At 36.7% G+C, this 18,416-nt stretch overlaps 1 protein-coding gene across 1 annotated transcript in view; it reads right to left on the bottom strand.

Moving 5' to 3' along the window:
• Nucleotides 1-268: 268 nt before the first annotated feature.
• The window catches only part of LOC135363104 (TBC1 domain family member 22A-like), a 97,231-nt gene continuing 79,083 nt past the window's right edge, over nucleotides 269-18,416 (bottom strand). Inside the window, exons 5-6 of the mRNA XM_064583794.1 lie at nucleotides 6,107-6,284; nucleotides 269-294 (exon numbers count right to left, since the gene is read on the bottom strand). Coding sequence (XP_064439864.1) covers nucleotides 6,268-6,284 — 17 coding nt within the window. The 3' untranslated portion in view covers nucleotides 269-294; nucleotides 6,107-6,267. The remainder of the gene's footprint in view (nucleotides 295-6,106; nucleotides 6,285-18,416) is intronic.

Below are 18,416 nucleotides of genomic sequence, written 5' to 3'. Positions count from 1 at the left end.
ATATTATGCAAAACTCTATGCTATGCTATGTGCTATGATCACATAAAAAAGGTGAATAATTAATGTAGCTTTCTAAACGTAAATTTTGTACCTTAGATGGGATTCCAATATCCTATCCATTCGTTTGTAGAAGGGTCTGGATGTAAAGTAGCCGCTCCAGTAATGATCGTCTCGGTCAGCATAAGTGAAAAAATCTCCACTTAGAACAGGGGACATGGATTGGCTATTCTTTCTAATGGTTACATCTTCTTTATCCAGTGCATCAAAATAATCTGATAAAGTCCCAAACTGTATCTAATAAAAAAAAAAGTGACACTTATTCATCTCTACCTTAAAATTACTTCTAGCACTAAAAGGAAAAGTTAACAGTAAATATTTAAGATGCGCTTTCCAGTTAAGATGAAATTCTAGCTCAGATTTTACAAAACTCAAAAGCAGGGGGAAAAATATACAGTAGCTCTTTCACTTGCATCAGGTCCCAAATTAAACTAAAATAAAACTTACACCCCTAAGGGGTTAGAAGAACTACTGAGATATACAAATCTGTGGATCTGAAAACACCTTACCAATCTCCAGAATTTCAAAGTGTGCAAGGGTCAGGGAATAGAATAATTCAGAGATGAATAAAAGATGGGAGGAAGCAGCAAAAATAAAACATTTACATACAGTTTGGTTAACCATTAAGTATTTTCATATGTCATATGCACATACACACCCCTGGCCTCCCCATCCCCCTTGCTTGAGCTCTCATAAGGGAGACTTTAAGAACAGCAGGTCATTAAAAAAATGGACTTTCTCTACCAGCAGGTAACATTGAATAGAAGTAAAACACAAAGAGTGACAAGAACTGCAAGGTTGACTGCTCAAATGAAAAGGTCTTTTGACTAATGATTTAAATTAACAGAACATAAATCCATTTTTATGAGCCCAAGCTATTCCATAAATCAAAGGAAAAAAGAAGTATTATACCACACCATGTAAACAGATATTAAAAGGCAGTGTTTTTAGAGATAAACAGAGAATTTAACAGGGAATGTATTTCTTTGAATATTAAGATGCTATTTTTGTTGTTTCCTACCACACACAGATACACACACACACACACACACAGATACTAAAAGCTACTTTAATTCAATGTGGCAGAAAAATAATTAAGAGCAGTTAAAAACAGGGGTGCCTGGGTGGCTCAGTCATTAAGCATCTGCCTTTGGCTCAGGTCATGGTCCCAGGGTCCTGGGATCAAGCCCCACATCGGGCTCCCTGCTCTGCAGGAAGCCTGCTTCTCCCTCTCCCACTCCCCCTTCTTGTGTTCTCTCTCTAGCTGTGTCTCTGTCAAATAAATAAAATCTTAAGAAAAAAAAAAAAAGAGTAGTTAAAAACAGTGAGTAGCACTCTAGAAGAGTGGTTAAGAACAGCACAGAACCTGGATCCAGATAGCATTGGTTTGAATTCCATCTCTACCATTTACCTAACAATGTGGTTTTGAGCATATTTATATATTGTCTCTGTGTCTGTGTTACAGCTAATAGGGTTCTAAGTAAAATGCTTAGAAACACAACTGGGAATAATGGTCTAAGTTTTAGCTATCATTTTTCTATTGCAAAGGCAAAATTTCAGCTGGAAACATGATGATATTAGTAAGACAAATAGAAGTTATCATGTACCTGTGACACAATAAATTTTATAACAGCAAAATAGATAATTATTTCTAAATCCTTATGTTTACATCACAGAAAAGCAATTTTCAACAATATTACCTTGTCTTATCTTGGCTTCACCAAATACAATGTATCTTGGGCAAGTTAATATATTTGTGCCTCAGTTTCCTCATCTCTAATGGGGATAATTATAGTACCTACCAGAAAATGTTCAGAGAATTAAATAAGTTAACTAAAGTGAAGCACTTTAAAAAGTTAATAGCAGGGGTGCCTGGATGGCCCAGTTGGTTAAGCACCTGACTCTTGGTTCCAGCTCAGGTCATGATCTCGGGGTCATAAGATCGAGCCCCACATTGGGCTCTGTGCTGGGCATGGAGCCTGCTTAAGATTCTCTCTCTCCCTTTCCCCATCCCCACGCCCCCACACCCCCAAAGTGCATGCTCTCTCTCTAAAAGAAAACGTTAATAGCAAATAGTAAGTACTCAAAAATTAAGTGTTATTTATTACTCACTTAACACATTCTAAGAAGCAGAATATAAGTGTGTGTGTGTATAACCATGAGGGTCACAAATGCAAAGAAATACAGCATTAACTTCAGGCCCAATAGTACAGACAAGCTCAGGGAAGTATACTGATAAAAGTAAAAAATTTTCAACAATCTAAATTTCTGACTCACTTTCTCATCTATATAAAAAGGGATTTCTATGAGATAACAAAAATTCCCTTCATTTTCAGATTTTAGGGAACTGTGGCATGCTACAGAGTTAATATTAACAACAAAGTATACCCTTTTAGAATATTGTAACTAATTTTTGGTATTAGCCAAGATGAAAGTATTTCCTTCTTGGCAATTGCCCCAGGCAAAGTTCATTTAAGTAGCCTGGTGAGCATTCTCACAAATTTAATTCAATCTCAAAGGACTGATATATAATCCTGTATCTATCCTAGAGTAGTTTCAAAAGAAATTATTTAAGAGTGAATTTTTCTATAGTCTCTTGGTAGCTCAAAGTACGTATTCCAAATAACCAAAAAAAAAAGTAGATGTTTTTTACTTCAAAAGGCAACAAATTATATCTTTAACATAACCTTAATCTTAAACATAATCAAACTCCTCTATCAGAGCAACATATGAGAAAAATACATAAATTGTTAAATAAGTGATGACCAATGGGAAACTGACTGGCTTGGTTGGTACAATGTCAATTTTTAGCCATCTAAATTCAATTGCTTACTTGGGTTTTTCCTTTCATTAAAAGAAAATAATAAACTGAAGCTTCTGGCTTGGACAAAATAACTTCAAACATCCTACAGAGAACAGATACTAGATAAACCACAGAGAGAAAAAAAGCTTTTCTTTGAAGGTATCTAAGGACAATCAAAGCAGCCAACACTTGAGTGACAAAAATTCCAGAAAGAAAGGAAATGCATGAAGGTTACTGGGTACAAGGTTAGAATGCAAAAGTCAACTGTATTTTTATACATGGAATATACCACATTCATGGATGGCCTAATATTTGTAAAGAAGTTAATGGTACTCAAATTGATCTATAGGTTCAATGCAATGCCAATCAAAATTCCAACTTTTTTTGGTAGAAATTTAAAAATCGATCTTAAACCTATACAGAACTATAAAGAAAACCAATGCAATCTTGAGAAAGAAAACAAAATTAGAAGACTTATGCTATCAGAAATTAAGATCCATTCTAAAACTATAGTAATTAAGACAGCCCGAGACTAAATAGACAAAATTGAATAGAGTCTATACAAGAGCCACACAAATAGTTTCACTCAAAATTAATGAAAAAGATGATGCTGCAGTAAAGTGGGCACACTGGTCTTTTCAATAAATGGTGGTAGATACCCATATGGGCAAAAATGCACCTTGATCCCTGTCTTCATACAATTCACAAAAAAATCAATTCCAAACAGATTACAGACCTAAATATTGAAGGTAGAACAATAAAGCTTCTGGAGGACAGCTTCATAGGAAGCGTATTTTCATAATTATGGGGTATAAACAAAAATTTCTTAAGCAGAACATGACATGGAAAGGAAAATACTGTTAGATTTAATTAAAACAAAGAATTTCTGTTTATCAAAAGACAGCATTAAGAAAGAAATTAAAAAACAGGCTCACATAGTGGGAGACAATATTTGCATAACTTTTATCTGAAGGAAGACTCAAACAAAAATATATAAAAGAGTTATAAATGGTACAAAATAAACAGACAACCCAATTTAAGGAAAAGTCATCAAAAGATTTAAATAGTCACTTCACAAAAGAGGATACCTAAATGGCAATAAACTTATGAAAAGAGGTTCAATTCATTAACTACCAGGGAAATATAAAATAAAACCATCATATCGATCATAAAAAAATAAAAATGAAAAAAAAATCCTAACAAAAAATCTGAGTAAGGAAGTACAGCAACTGAAATTGTCATACAATGCAACGACTAGTGCATCTATTTTGGGATACCATTTGGCAATATCTACTGAAGTTGAACATGTGCATACCCAGTGACCAAAAATTTCTATCCCATTTTATACCCACATAAATTCACATACATGTATATAAAAACATGCACAAAATATTCAAAATGGCTTTATTTGTAATACACAAAACTTGGAAACAACCCAAATGTCCATCAATAATACAATGGACAAATCGTGATGTATTTATCAAATGGATATTAAAGATAATATACAGTATTAAAATTGAATATACTGTGGGGCGCCTGGATGGCTCAGTTGGTTAAGAAATCCAACTCTTGATTTTGGTTCAGGTCATGATCTCAGGGTCATGAGAATGAGCTTCACATTGGGCTCCGCACTCAGTACAGAGTCTGCTTGAGAGTCTCTCTCTCCCCTCCCCCTGCCCCCCCCCCCCCGCTCATTCAAATCATTGCCAAATCTTACAAAAGTAACCTTATCTTCCCTTCTATCATCATGGTTAGTGTTTTTTCTTTTGAAATGATACAAGAAGGAAATCTTAAGTATGTGACCCTGAGACCATGACCTGAACCAAAATCAAGAGTTGGATGCTTTTTAAAGTGACTTTACAAATTGCCCTACTGGGCAAAGAAGGAAATAGGTAAAATACAAAAATCAGTACTTTAATTCTTTAGAATGAGTGGTAGATCCTTTTATGGATCTCAAAACCATTCACTAGGAAGATGTACTTAGGGATAAAATACCCATCTGCATATGCCATCCCCTAAGTAAATGTTTGTGTATCAGCTTCATCTTTGAGGAGATTATAGAGATGATTTAAACATAGACCTAAAGTTCATAATTTGGTAGAAATTCAGTTGTAAGTATCTTGAATACACCTGGCATTTTATTTAAGTTTATTTAACTATTTAATATTATTTACATTTACTTAATAAACTTGAATTCTCCCTACATAAAATGTGACCTATCATCAGCTTTCTAATTTCCTAAACAGTAACATCTCTTCCTTTCTGTAGTATTTCCACAAATATTCTACTGTCTCATAGGTTAGTATGTGAATATAATAAACACATTGGGTAATTTTCTCATATAGGGTCTAATATAGGACTCTTGTTTGAATCCTGACTCATGAAACATATGCTTAAAAAAAAAATGCCTGTATGTGATCAGGAAAATCTGAATCTATCTGGATATATGATAATATTGAATTATTGTTATTTTTTTAGATATAATAGTGGCATTATGATTGTATTTTTAAACAGAGTCCTTATCATTTAGATACATAATGAAATGGTTACAGATGAAACTACATGACTACTATTTCCTCCAAAATAATCCCTGGGAGAGGGTGAGAGAGGACAGTGAGGCACAGCTGAAGTGAGAGTGACCTTGAGTTGATCAATGTGGTAGCTGAGCTATGGATATGGGGAGGCAGGGGTCAGGGGAAGGGTACTTAAGTTGTTCTCAAAACTTTAGGGTACATTCAAAATTTTCCAAAAGGGGAAAAAAAAAGAGAAAGAACTACAGGTAAATGATTAATTTTGGAAGTTTTCTCAACTAAGAAAGATGCTAGTGTATTCTCTGGACACAAGACATTAATTTGCAAAATTCATGACACGTTCATCTGCATTGCCCGTCACATTACTAAAACCACAAGGATGCAGCCGTCAGAGAAACAAACTTTTGATGCTGGTAGAAAAACAGGACATCACTGAAAACTGAAGATCACAACTTAGTAGGTGCATATTTACAACTACATAAAAGTAAAGTCTCTTTAATGCTGTAGGAATGGGGGGAAAGGGACAACTTCAGAAATGCAACTATAGTACTAGATAATTTTCCTCTTTAAGAACTACACTCTTACATACAAACTACATATTCTAGGAAATATTGGGATGTGGGACAAAGAAACTAAGGCTGTTGTGTTTTAGCCTCATTTAATAATGAAGGCTCAACTTCAAATACAGTATCATAATTAAATATTTTCAAATTACCTTAACATTATACTCAGGATGAGAATTCATATAATCAAAAAGCAGCTGATAATTCTTATACTGATGATCCCATTCTATGCGTTCACAGTAGCGAAAATCATCTCCTAGTGGGGCCAGGACAACTGTAGTACGGAAGAGCTTTGACTTCTTTCGGTACTGATCTAGAAGCATCTCAGCCCTACAAAAGAAAAAGGAAAATAAGAACAGTACTAAGAAAAGGACAATGGGGCAACTCATTAAAAAGTGTATTATGTTAAAAGAAATTGTTGTATATTTTACCTGTATTCTAGGTTAGTATGATTTATAAGGCAGATTTTTTAAAACTACTATACTAATTTTCATTATCCACTTAAAATATTCATAAATTTTGGGGTGCCTGGGTGGCGCAGTTGGTTGAGCATCCAGGCTTTTGGTTTTGGCTCAGTCATGGTCTCTAAGTCATGAAATCAAGCCCCGCATTAGGTCCTGTGCTCAGCGCAGAGTCTGCTTGGGATTCTTTCTCGCTCTCCTTCTGCCCCTCCCCTCTGCTCTTTCTCTCTAAAATGGACAAATAAATCTTTTAAAAAATATATTCATAAATTCTTACCAGAGAGAAAAACCCACAGGTTTCCAATGGATTATCCTTAGAGAAATAAAGTCACATACCAACTTTGACATAAAATTACTGGGAACATCAATGGCCTCCTGAAGCCTGGCCATAGACACTGGATCCCAGATTGCCTGTATTTTAAAATAATTTAGTCCAAGAAGACAATAAGGATTTCTTATCTATATAAACTTTGAAGTTGGCTTTGACTCAAGATGCCTTTCTCTAATTTGATCTAAACTTGCCTGATTACACATAAAAAAATTAATAGTTTGAATGAAACCAATTATAGAACCTGAGTTCCTCTTCAAACGGAAGAAAAACAACTCACTTAACACCTGCCATCAGTAAACTGGATATCTGTCAGTGTCCTTCTCAGGGCTGATCAACAGATAAAGTTCTGGAGATCAAATAGCTTTTTTGATTTCTACCTTCCTCAGATCTAACCCATGAGTCCAAAGGTCAGCTAAATACTAAATGTGCTGATGTGTTTTTATATTTCATATTATTCTAGTATTCTGCAGAAAACCTTTGGGGTTGAACTGCTGAATGCTGAACCGGGGTACCATTTGAGGAAGTCTAGGAATACAAAGTATTTAAGAGGAATGGCTTCTAAAAATGAAATTAAATAAGCAGATGAAGAACTCAGAGTAGTTCTCTATGTTTGTAATGCCAAGCTTAAGAAATCAGTGATAAATGACTAATGTGCTTTTTACCCAGTATTCCAATTTTCATTTCTAGGGTTATCGAGAAGTTCCAATTCACAATATAAAAACTTACGAAAGAAACTCAAAGACCATCAATAATGGAACAAAGTATTTTATAGAATTAAAAACATTTAACTAAATTTAGAAATTCACATGATCTTTTTATACTGATAGTCTCTGAAACTGCTTTGCAAATATTAAATTATTAGCAAAATTCAATAACTTGGTGAGTAAAATATAACCATAATGTTCTTACATAACATAGTTTTCTGAGATTAGCGTTCAGTAGAGTACTTAATTTTTACTAATAATTTACTAATATTCCACACTTAACCAAAAATAACCTTGGATTGTTAGTTATAATTAAAAAAATACATGTCTAATGAGATTAATCAAATAGAAAGAAAAATAAGAGAAAAAAACCAAACATATAAATCAGATATGAGAAAGATACACTATGACTGAGCATCCAATCAGATTCCCCTAGGCAAACAGCATAGAAAAGGATAAGTGATCACTTAAATGAATGCCAAGGTTTACTACTAGATATACCATATCTTGTGTGTATATGCATATGACACATAAGAGGAAAGAATCACAAACATTAAGTGTGAGTCTTCCATTCAGCATCTGTCCTAACTCCCAAGCTCCTGCTCAGAAGGTGTCAACACGGAATTCAAGAGACCAATCTACACTACCCGGTAGAGAGTGGATATTCACTAAATACATTGTACACTAATGCCAAATGAAATGACCAATATCACACTTGAAGATGTACAGCAGCAATCTGCTCTTCACTCCTACCAGGCTAGAAATGTCAACTTAACTAGAACCAAGAAAAAAAATTTCCTAGAACATCCTGTATCATTTGACACATAAATCACCATCATATGTAAAATACGTTGTATGAGAACAAAAACTCAACGTGATAAAGAATGGTACCTCTTTATTTGCGAAGTAGAGGAACCTGCTGAACTAAACAGTACCAATTTTATCACCTGTAAAGTGTAGTTAAATTTCATTTTCTTTAGGGTATTAAAAATCACGTGCCACTAAGCTGGAATGCCCGTGTTTGCTCCCCATTAATCACAAAGTAAAAAGGACGGTGATATCTGGATGTGAAGTAACCAGTAAAGATTTCAAGAATTATAAGAAGTTTTTTAAAAAATCTACAGAAGTATTAAATAGACTCTTTCATCTCTATGCCCCCAGGTGCCTGGAAATCACTTGCAGATTCACTGGAACTGACTGAGCACAAGGTATGTTCCTGGGGGGCAATCTTTGTAGTGTCAGATGGGACACAGCAAAAGGATTACACAAAATAGCTTCCCCCCTCCAATAATGCACTTTAAACAGGTACTCTCAGCAACACCCAAGAAAAGAAAAAGAGGAGCCTCACAAGGTCTTTGGTGCACTGGGAGCCCCAATTAAAGCATCTGGTTACCTTCAAAGAAATTCCCTATCTCTGACCCCCTGAGCTACAGAAGAGCATATGCTGCCTAGCTCTATACCTTTTGCCACATAATACACTGCATTATTCTCCTCCGCCTAACTAACCTAAGCCCAGAAAGCACGCTATTCACTCTTCCTCACTGATCTTCACTGCTGTAGGAACCAATAAAATGAAACCAGGTTGATCCCTAATCTTGGGACAGTTTTTCAAAATAACCATAAAAATCAGATTTTGCTGGAAGTGATCTATGTTAAAGGCTGCCATGTTAAAATACTTTTGTGTGTGCCAGAGTGAGGGACCCTCAATGAAATATTTTATGGCCACAAGGACTGACTCAAGGCAGAGACTCAATCTCACCTTCTCCTTCCAGTTTTTAAAGAAGCAATTTTTAAAATAAATAGACTTGATAGTGCACAGTGCAAAGATCTTACTTTATTTAAAAGGCTTTATCATTGTGCTTCGAAACCACCTGGGGGCATGGTTATGTTGGCACCCTATTCTCATTTTGTTGGGCTGGAGATTTTTTGAAAGCTCCCTGGGTAATTTGGGCAGCCATGCTTGGTAACTACCGACCTGCCTCATCCTTGCCCATTTAACCCTCCTGTGGAACGCAGGATGCCTGGCTTCTTCTTAGCAATTCACATGAGCGTGGAGTTCCCAAAAACCATCAAACTTACAAATGGCAAAAAAAATTGCACATAATTATTGTTATACAATTAGTGTACACAATATGATGAGTTTAAAAATATTCCTACACTCGTGTTGCCATCATGTTATTGAAAAATTTTTAAGGATAACATGTACAAGAACCTAGGCAGAGTAGGTTTTCAGAAACCAGAAATTCCAGGGTCTTAAAAACAGTTAATGAATGTTGTGGTTTGCAGAATTTATGGCTGTCATCCTACTTTAACTGTTTATAGCTACCCCCCTCACTCTCAAAAATCTCCTCATGTGTTTAATAAATAACATGATCGATCTAAAAAAATAAAATAAAAGCCTGTATCATTTTTCTGCCAGAGGTGAGTGGTTTATATTGCAACACAATGTCTTATTTAAAGGCATTATACACCAGTAATTTTTAAGTGAAGAAATTAAACTTTAAAAGCAAACAAATGACAAGTATAGGTAATGAGATGCTTCCGTCATGAGCATAATTTTCTTCCTAAAAAAAATGATTCATCCCTTTTTTATTTAAGTAATTATCTTTAAGTATAAATATTCCTAATTAAAAATTGTCTGTAAGTCAAAAATATCAGAATGATCGAAAGAGTGTATTCATCAGAGCTGGGCAGCATCCACTATTATTGAAATTGTATTAAAAGAACAGATAATTATACTCTTTATGTGTTCCATTTCAATAAACCTGTTTTTGCAGTTGGGTTGCTTTTCTTACCAATGTATACAATAGAGACCAGAAGTTTTATTATCAACTAAAGTATGTGAGATCAATCAAAAGCAGCAGAAGGCTTTTATAATGAGGGCAAAGGAGAGGGTAATAACAGACTGTTATAGGTTCTCCATTGTATATTGATCAACTGTTGTTCATTTTCCATTAAGTTATAACACATAAAAGGCACAGTCAAAGCTCTGCATTTTTAAGTTGCTTTAGATCTGGTTGAATAAGTACCTTGAGCATGGATAATGTTGGCTACTGAACCCTTTAGCAAAGAGCAGCAGAGTTGTTGCTTTGCTCAAGATGCTGTCTTAATGAAATGCATATTTTCATACCTCTTTTGGACATTTCCAAGATGTATTGTTTCTGGGGGGACTCCCCAGGGACAACCAAATCTGCCTCCGGGAAGCCGTTTAAAATCAAACTGGCAGCATATTTTAGGATCAGGTCCACACGTACGAGGGATGTCATAGCTGTAGAAAGGCATCATGTGGCAAAAAATATCTGTGCCAGATCCCAGATCTAAAATAAAGAGCCAACAGACAAACCTGGATTTATAAATTGTGTTTTCCCAAAACTGTTCAAAATGCCAGTACTTTCTACATATATAATGCAAGCTCCACCCTAAATCTACAACCTACTTAACTACTACTCATACATAAACTCCAGTGGCATTTAAAGACCACCAGCCTGAAGGAAGAGACTCACATCTCAGTCTCTCTCTACCTCCTCTATCTAAACTGAGCAGAGACCCATCACGGACCAGCGTGTGCTGGCCTGGAAAGATACAAACGAACAGAAGCAAAAGTTATCCCTGGCTCATCCAAAAATATGGGCTGTGTCCATCCCTGGCTGCCAGCTCCTTGCCACATCTGTCCCCACATCAGTAACGGGACACACTGGGGAAGACCATGACACTAGCCGCAGAGGAAAGGAGAGAAGGAGAGAGGAAGAGAATAAAAGGAGGAAAGGAAGAAGTAGGGAGGCTTGCGAGAATGCTGGGCAAATTCCTATCTATTTCTCGCTGTGAGGAGAAGAAAGGGCAACCGGAAGAGTTCACAGAGTCTCCCCGTTGTTCACCAATGAAGAGCCACCGGGACTTTTCACCAAGAAAGCAGCACAGGACAAGGGGAAGTACTTCTTAAAACCAAAACAAACAAACAAACAAACAAACCAACCCAAGAATAAAAACGAAGCAAACAAAAAATATACTGAAAGGGAGCACTGGTTCCTGATGCAGAACTGTCTTTAATTAAATCCCCAATGCCAGCAAGTGTTGTTATCACTGCCCTTGAGAGGTCAGAAGCCTACCACCCAGTGATGGAGGACTTGAGCAAGGGTTAAAAATGGTTACCTTTTAGGCTCCTGAACTGTAAATACCTCTCCCTCTTTATTTATAAAGTGTGGATTTCTACTTTTCAGCAATGGGTTATGTGATGCTTTTATGACAAAGACAGACACAACAACGAAAACAAAAAAGCAACACGCACGTTTTGAAAAATGAAAATACCTCCTTCATTAAGAACCAGAACACACAAAGAAGCTCAAATGAGTTCCAAAGCATAATTTTGAAGCAACATGTTCAAATCTATCTGGTAAGTGCTAACATATTCCAGTTCTATCTCGTGCTCCATTTAGTTAATTACCAGCTCTTTTCCAAAATTCAAAGCTTTTATAATTTGTATATTTTTGTGCTGTCAGTTGCTTCACTGAATCACACTCGAGTGTGACATCACGGATCTGGTCACTAATGCTTGCTAACCGCACAGAGGCCCTCGGTGACAACTCCTCTTCCCTTCTCCAGTAGATCAAAGACACTCAACAGCCCCACCCCTTCGCCTCAGCCATACTATTTAGCAGCTCATTTACACGTTTCAGTTTATCTGCTGCTGTTGGTCTTGTCTTTCATCAAATTAAGACTATAATTTCCTGATAGGCAAGGAAGTTTTCTGTATTTCTTCCAAGCATGGTATTAAGTACATAAAAGTACTCAGTACTTTCTTGCTGATTGGTATTTATGGGCAATTTGAATGTAGACAATACTGTTAACTAGGGCCTCTTCAAATTAACAATCCCTTTTTTTTAATTAATATGCTCTTTGCATTTGATCAAACTATACAGGATATAACCCCCTACAAGTTCTCGTTTTCCCTACAGGTTTTAATTTCCAGAATAAAAAATTATATAGTTAATTTCTTTCCTTATTGAAAAAACAGCAGTACGTATCAGGAAGTTACTGTCTAGATTTACAAACGATTTTTTGAAAACACTTAAGGGGGGATCTAACTTACACAGGAAAACAAGTATGATGCAATGCAGTAATTTCTGAACATTGTTTTAGCAACGAAACCCTTTTTGTGGATGAAATCTTATGGAAAGCCCAGTACCGGGAAAGCAGTGAATGGCAGGGGCTTAAAAGCCTGGGCTTCTGAACTACACAAAGCTGGATTCAGATCTCGCCTCTGTACCTACTACCTGTACGACTTTGGCAAAAGGCTTCACAGCTCTAAGCATCCATTTCTTCACCATTTAAGAGGGATAATGAGAGAAGAGAAGATAAAGGATAAAGATCTAGTGAGAGAGCAGATATAAAGCATACAGTACAATGCATGGCCCAGAATAAAGAACTCAATAAAGAAAAAGAAATAATAAGGTATTCTGAATTAAATGGGGGTTGGGAAAGGCAAAAACCTCTCAAGAAGCCTAAATCTTGTCTCCTTCCCACCCCTCAGCAAAGAGCTGTAGAAGTATGACCTTGGGAACACCTGTGCACCCACAGAATACAGCGTGAAAACAAGCAGGACAGGTAATAGGAGGGCTGTTCAGGAGGACAGGATTAATGGTTTAAAAGGCAATTCTTACTAGATGCAGAGACAGGAAAGACAGAAGGAGGAAACACAGGCTGAATGTGAAATAAAGGACTGGATATAAGTTCTCACACATGTTCAACTTTGTGATAAAACAAGTCCTTTTCAAAACAGAAGCATGTAAAAGCATTATTTGCAAAAGACTAATTCCTTACATTTATTTACTTCCTTTAGGCATAAAAAAGAATCCACGGTGTTCTATAGATAAATATCCTCACCACTGCTTAAGAGAATCTTAACACCAATACACTGGGAAAAAAATCGTAAGAACGTATATCTTGAAGCAACCTAATTTTCAAGACTGACACTCTGAATAAAGCCCGTAACAGGAGGAGTTCATAACCCTTATGAAATAACATCTAGGTCAAGTGAGATCTTCCACTTTCATCACACCCTACGTACCCCAATTCTGTCTCCAAAAAAATTCCAGCGTTTTATGCAATGCAAAATGTTTTTTAACTGCATAATGAACTCTCTGAATAAGCATGTGAGAAAATCCGGCGCGTTTGAGGAGATAAGCCATTGTTGGTGAATGTCCAAAAGGATCAATAGACCAACCGGACCGAGGTTTCACTCCTGTCGATAAAGAAAATAAGTGTTATTTTTTTAACTGATAATGAAACGAAAAGAAGTCACAATCCATTCAGAGCCATCAGAGTTCTATGGTATTCTGGGTCTGAGGACAAGGCATCTGCCCAGCATTCCCCTTGAGCATACGTTCCCAGCAGGGCTCCCAGACGGGAGGATGCTGCCCCTGCCATGTCTTCTTCCCAGGCAGAGGAATCGCACTAGAGGTTAATCAACCGGCACTGAAATCAGCACTCTGCCATCTCATAGACACTAGAAAGCTCCTGCCATTTAGTGGAGCTAGAGAAACAAACAGGACCTAGCCCCCATCCTTCTAAGACCTCACAGTCTTGTTTTCCTTTGAGGTGGATAACCCAGCAAATTGCTATGTAATAAGGAAAAGTAAGCTAACTTATTTCAACCTGGACTCCTCAATCCCAATGTTAAGGAATTTTCAGGCTGTCTTTCATACCTCACAATAGCTTCAAATCATCTTTTTATACAGTAGCAGAAGTGACCAAAATAACTGCACCATATTTCGTTAAATCTTAGTGAAATATAATAAAATTATAATATAATATAATGCTGGTACTTTCTCTCTACCCAGAAAGGATTAATGGAATTTTCCACAACTGACTAACAGCAACTGTTAAGAGCCATTGACTAAAGATATAGCTCAATTTCACATAGGGTACAATGTAAAAAATAAACATAATAAATGTAAAGACTGGAATTAATGAAAGAAGACTAGTCATCTGGCATTATACAAATCTGATCTTTTATTTATTCAGGATACTCAAAAGCAAACTTGTACATGCAACCTATAGAAATCTATAGACATAGTATTACTATGTGCATTTTTTTCAAACACCTGGTTAGCACTTCCATATACCTAGACTATGAGAGGTTCTAGGATTACAAAAATGAGTTTATCTTGATCCTGACTGCACAGAATATCATGCAAATAGGTGTAACACAGAGTATCAGAATATGGAGGGGAGGGAAGAACTCTGTGGAACAATCTTGAAGATGAACACAGAGCTGGGAAGCCAGCAAAGGAGACTGAGGAGAAAAAGTCAGAACTCTCAGAGGACCAAGAATATGTGTCAAAACTCAAAGAACTGACCACATATTTTTGCTTTTCACATATGTAATTCACCTCTAACAACTGTAAAGAAACCTTTTTTAAAAATATTTTATTTATTTGAGAGAGAGAGAGAGGGAGAGATCACGAGCAGGGGGGAGGGGTAAAGGGTGAAGCAAGACTCCCTGCTGAGCAGGGAGCCTGATGCAGAACTTGAACACAGGACCCTGGGCCAAAGGCAGATGCTTAACTGACTGAGCCACCCAATTTAGCTCATATTTCTGTGCTGTCAGTTGTTTCACTGAATCACACTCAATTTAGTATTTTTGGTTTTTTGTGGTGGTATGGTTTAACAATTCTGGAACTACTTTTCATGTATTCTAAGGTTGAGCAAATTAAGACCAGGGAGCCAGGGTTCACACTGTTAAGGAACTACCAAATATGTAAATGTGGGAGAGCAGAATGTACTTTAGAACCCTGACTTGAAATAGGAGGTATCAGCACTAACTTACAGTTTTGTAACACACACCCACACCCACAGCCATTTTCTAGCTCTGCCCCAGGAGGGCCTAGATACAGTAACACCTCAGGACCAATGAGCACACCTTAGCTTCTAGATGATGACTTCTAAACACTATGCTCTATTAAAAATAACCTTAAAGAAATGGCTCATCCCAGGACGGTGGCTGGGAAAATACAAAATAAGCCTGGAACATATACTTACAGCATAAAGTAAAGAAATGGTCAAAGAATCATCAGAACATATTAAAATAACTCAGGAGATAGCCTGTAGGGGCTTCCACTATCCAAATGTGTGACAATTGGGGCATCAAAATAAACAATGATAGTACTGGGTTATAACCCATTGAATAAAATAAGAAGCCACGAGATCCATGAGCCCTAAATAAAAAGAAAATAAAAAAAGAAATAGGAAATAAAGGAAAACAAAAAGGAAAGGTATATTCCTTTCAGTAGAATGCCAACTAATAATTATAGAAGGAATGACAGAATTAGAAAACCATCAATGGATCCTAAAAGTACAACAGGCAAGTTTGATGAGGAACAGGATATTTAGCTAATCTCAATGTGTCCCCCACAAATAAGTTATTAATTAAAGAAGAAAGATGTAACAGTACAGCAAAGAAACTTAAGAGACCCAAATTAAGCAACTGACCAAGGCTAGCAGCACCAGTATTAGAACAGGGAGACATCATGTGCCTCCTGACAGGATGCACTGAGGCCAACAGAACATCACTGCAGTGATATTCGAGCAAAAGAAGTAGATTGGTTTAGGGGCACCTGGGTGGCTCAGTCGGTTAAGCGACTGCCTTCAGCTCAGGTCATGATCCCAGGATCCTGGGATCGAGTCCCACATCAGGCTCCCTGCTCAGCGGGGAGCCTGCTTCTCCCTCTCCCTGCCACCCCCCCTGCTTGTGCTCTCTATCTCTCTGACAAATAAATAAAATCTTTTTTTTTTTTTTTTTTTTTTTTTTTTTAAGATTTTTATTTATTTATTTGACAGAGAGAGATAGCGAGAGCAGGAACACAAGCAGGGGGAGTGGGAGAGGGAGAAGCAGGCTTCCTGCCGAGCAGGGAGCCCGATGTGGGACTCGATCCCAGGACCCTGGGATCATGACCTGAGCCGAAGGCAGACGCTCAACGACTGAGCCACCCAGGCGCCCTAAATAAAATCTTTAAAAAGAAAAAAAAGTAGATTGGTTTAGGTTAGGAAGGAGGGAAGAAGGGAGGGAAAGAAGGAAAGCGGGAAGGAGGGAAAGAAGGAGGGAGGGAAGGAAGGAAAAACAACCGGAAGCTAATCGTGAGGAAATGGACATACTCAAATAAAAGGACTTCCTACAACAAAGTCCTTCACTCCTCAAAAATATCAAGGTCAAGAAATTTTTAAAAAAGGCTGAGGAGCTAGCTGTTCCAGATTAAAGGAGACTGAAGAGATGTGATAACTAAATGCAACACATGAGCATGGTTGGATCCTGGACTTAAAGGGAAAAAAAAAAAGCACCTTTTATTAAAAAAAAAAATGCTATTGAGAATTTGAATATAGCCTATGAATTTGATTACAGTATTATATCACTGCTAACATTCTGGATTTGGTAACTTTCTTCTGGTTATATAAGAAAATGTCCTTTTTTTTTAATTTAACTTTTTTTAATTTTGTTATGTTAATCACCATACATTATATCATCAGTTTTTGATGTAGTGTTCAATCATTCATTGTTTGCATATAACACCCAGTGCTCCATTCAATACGTGCCCTCTTTAATACCCATCACCAGGCTAACCCATCCCCCACCCCCTCCCCTCTAGAACCCTCAGTTTGTTTCTCAGAGTCCATAGTCTCTCCTGGTTCGTCTCCCCCTCCATTCCCCCCCCTTCATTTTTCCCTTCCTGCTATCTTCTTTTATTTTGACATATAATGTATTATTTGTTTCAGAGGTACAGGTCTGTGATTCAACAGTCTTACACAATTCACAGCACTCACCATAGCACATACCCTCCCCAAAGTCTATCACCCAGCCACCCCATCCCTCCCACCCCCTACCACTCCAGCAACCCTCAGTTTGTTTCCTGAGATTAAGAAGAAAATGTCCTTATTTTCTTAGAAAACACACAATGAAGTATTGGAAGATAAAGAAAGAAGATGCCTCCAACTTACTGTCAAATAGTTCAGAAAAACATGCATTATGAATCTAAGTACAGGACATATGAAAGAGCCCTTCCCAGCTGTCATGCAGCTTTTTATAAGTTTGAAATTATATCAAAATTAAGTTATAAAATAATAAAGGATTGCAATGTCCCAAATAACAAGGGCGGAATTAGCTTACAAGTGAGAGTAAAAATCACCATCAAATTCTACAGTGATGTCAGATTTTAGCAACGTTAGGGATGTTTTCCCTATCAAACTCACATGATCCACAGGAGCAGCAACCTAGCTGCAGTGGACTTAAGAGTCCCTGGGAGGTGATGATACAGAAAAGGAAGAATGTAAACCATATTTTTTAAAACTCTGACATGAAAGGAGGTGAGAGCTAGGCAGAGACCTAGAAAGGACCCCAGTATCCCACTAGGGTTTTCCTTGGTATGGTAAGTACTGTTTTAAAAGGGGTAAGGGGCAAATTTAGGTAAAAGCGCAGCATAAAAAAGCGCCAAAGTTTTATAAAGGGTATGTTTGCCAATAATACCAGGAAAGATCATGAAAAAGATTTTGTGCCATCAAGCAAGATTATCAAAATACATAATAAAGTAAAAATTGTTAGGAAAAATGACAAGAAATGGTCATTAAAAAGAATAAAATACACCCCTCAATTTTTGACAAACCTAACAGACTTAAAAATTAGAACAGAAGTAATATGAATAATATAATTAGTCACTGGATTATTCCAAGTACATTTAATATTAAAGCTTAAGAAAAGTCAGGGAACAGTTAGAAAAACAGGTATTTTGGGCAAAAGACAATGTTGGTAACTCAAACTTCAAAAAGTTTATGATATTTTGGGCAAAAGATAATCTTAATAACTCAAACTTCAAAAGGTTTATAATGATCATATTTGCATAACAGAGGTCACAAAGGCAGAAAATAACAAAAAACAGAACAATTTAAAAAGCATTCCATGACCAAATATAAAGTATCCAAA

This window comes from Mirounga angustirostris, unplaced genomic scaffold, assembly GCF_029215605.1.
Source record: "Mirounga angustirostris isolate CCGP_5_RB_7025 unplaced genomic scaffold, mMirAng1.0.hap1 SCAF_18, whole genome shotgun sequence".
NCBI classification, from domain to species: domain Eukaryota; kingdom Metazoa; phylum Chordata; class Mammalia; order Carnivora; family Phocidae; genus Mirounga; species Mirounga angustirostris.
This window is presented reverse-complemented; position numbering and strand designations above follow the sequence as displayed.